This window comes from Cystoisospora suis (assembly GCF_002600585.1).
Source record: "Cystoisospora suis strain Wien I chromosome Unknown contig_4345, whole genome shotgun sequence".
In the NCBI taxonomy this organism is placed as follows: Eukaryota; Apicomplexa; class Conoidasida; order Eucoccidiorida; family Sarcocystidae; genus Cystoisospora; species Cystoisospora suis.
The window spans coordinates 1-2,250 of NW_027157137.1; the positions used below are offsets into that span (position 1 = coordinate 1).

At 55.4% G+C, this 2,250-nt stretch overlaps 1 protein-coding gene across 1 annotated transcript; it reads left to right on the plus strand.

The window, feature by feature from the left end:
• The first annotated feature begins 102 nt into the window (after positions 1 to 102).
• Positions 103 to 1,761, plus strand: CSUI_007981 (uncharacterized protein). Its single transcript, XM_068068122.1, has 2 exons — positions 103 to 560; positions 857 to 1,761. The coding sequence occupies exon 2, from the start codon at positions 1,063 to 1,065 to the stop codon at positions 1,264 to 1,266; it is 204 nt and encodes a 67-aa protein (XP_067919902.1). The 5' UTR covers positions 103 to 560; positions 857 to 1,062; the 3' UTR covers positions 1,267 to 1,761.
• Positions 1,762 to 2,250: the final 489 nt, after the last annotated feature.

A 2,250-nucleotide genomic window follows, 5' to 3' on the forward strand; every position in this document is an offset into this window, starting at 1 on the left:
AGAAGAGAAAGAGAGTGCACAACGGTGCTGAGGTAGCCATTCGGCTACCGCAATGTCGTCGGGAGGGCGCGCATGCTTCTTGGATGGATGGCTTTAGTTTTCCGGGCTGATACTTACTACTTCTGGAGCGCCCTTGCAAGCGAAGTGCCGGCTACAGCTGCGGTTGGTGTTCGTACGATTTCTTAGCGGAACAGCGGTTACTAGGCAGTCATCAGTCGAGTCGACGCCCCCCTCCTTCTGGGAGGTTCTTTCGGCCAAAGCGAAGATTCCGTAGTGATTGTTTTCCGGCCTTCTCGGGTAACTATAGTGTAGGGACCTCACAGTCCCGGCGGTAGGTACGCGCTGTGTCTGGTAGGTTAGCCGAAGGCTCGGAAAAGATATCAGTGCTACACGTCTGATGTCGTTGTTCTCAAGGCACACGGTGTCGCCCTACCTTCTGGAAGGTGCTTTTTTTTCTGTCGCTTGCGGCCCGGTTGTTTTTTGAAATGATCGGCAGGTGGAGATGGCGGATCTGGTAAACCGTACAACGGCCGGGACGATACCCCGAAGGTCGAACACCAGTAAGGGTCATTGAATCGTGCTTTTTGCACAAGTTTCTGTTAAGCCGAAAGGTGCTGCACTCCTCTTGCAAGCTGCCGTCCCCTGCTGTCAGGGAGACGTCACAGCAGCTGGGTGACATGCAGCCGCGACGGACGTGACTGCACAGCAAGTCCTTCATTATCGGACACTAGGAGTGTCAGGGCGGGTTTTATTTTCAGAACAGCGGCCCTCTAGGGCATGTAGCACTGAGTGCTGGAGTTGCTTTGATGATACGTTGTTCGCGGAATGCACTGTGCGTTACCGTTCTTTTTGACAGGCCTCGAGCTGCAGCGGGCTGTTGAAGAACTGCAACGGTCTACCTCAGAGCTGATGAAAGCCAATACGGGGGCGGAAATAGCGGCGTAGGTGCAGACAGGAAAAGCTTGGGTCGTAGGGATACCATGAACAGGGCGCAGGGAGCCTCGGGCGTCCATTTTGGTTGGGGCAAAAAACACACTTCCGGGCTCGCCGGCGTCTTACGCGATGTGGGGCGCTGTTAACTCTCGACTGCTGGTCGGCATCACCAACCTTTCCCAAAAAGCAACCGGAAGATGGTCTAGACGCGATCGAGGGCTGCCTTCCAAGACACCTGTACAGGAGAGAGATGCCCCCAGTGACTTCTCGGGTCCCGACAGAGTCCCATGGAGCACGCGGCACGCACGTTTTCAAACTGCTCTGTCCGTCTAGTGCTGTGGCAGACCGGAAGCAGAGAAGGCTGCGGTTTAGCTCACTTATGATTCAAGTATGAGGCACAGCTGCCAAGCACTATCCCGGCCGGAGCTGCGTGTTCCAAGGAGTTCAGATGGGCGTGGGTCGGTCTCCATTCAAGTTCGCTGTGTCGGTTCGGGTGTAGAGGGATCCTCTATGAGACGCTGGAGTTGGCTTTCTTTTTTCTACGTATACCGGAGCGGCTGCTTCTCTTGAAGTATGCCCCCGTCATCGCAAATCGCGAGACCCGCGGCTAGGGTTGTTACGGCTGGGTGCGCGGCGGGAAATGAGACTGAGACTCGATGGCAATACCCGAAGCGAACAGGCAAGCTATCACGAATGCTGACTGCTCCACCTGGCGTAGCTCAGACTTCGGCGGCTTCTTCATCGGGCGAGACTTGTGATATATTGCAGGGGGTGCCGGGCCATCCGGATTTCCCACATGGCGGGCTGTCACATACAGGAGGTTGGTCGCCCTGTGAACAAAGGATTAGAATCCCTCTGAGAGTAGGACAGCTTCTACTCGTCTGAACACACGCAGTCAGCCTTCCACCGCTGACCCACTCACGTCTGACTGTTCGGAGCGGCTCATGATCAAGGATCTTTGGGGGTACGATAAATGGCACGTGTTGGTCAAGATGAGCCGGCGTTACCCGGCTACTGTCCACGACGTGGTACGGAACTACAACTGAGCTCAGCAGCCAAGAGCGTCGCTGCTGAAGCTAAGAGCTCTATTGTATGTGGAGTCACTGGAACCCGGTCGCGTAAAGGCGTGGATCCGCAGGGCACGCTGAGAACCTGCCAGTGCTTTTGGCTCGGAGCCCATCTCGCGGGAGTAGCGTCAGGGGTGGGTCGCAGATAACGAAGAATGGCAGGATACTTCAGATCTCCAAAGGAGCCACATAACCACAACAAGCCAGGAGCTTATCTCCGGATAACTATGCTGATCCTGAAAGAAAAAAG

Bases quoted from the DNA above. Each gene is read 5' to 3' on its own strand.
- CSUI_007981 (XM_068068122.1), top strand. From the start codon at position 1,063: ATGTGGGGCGCTGTTAACTCTCGACTGCTGGTCGGCATCACCAACCTT.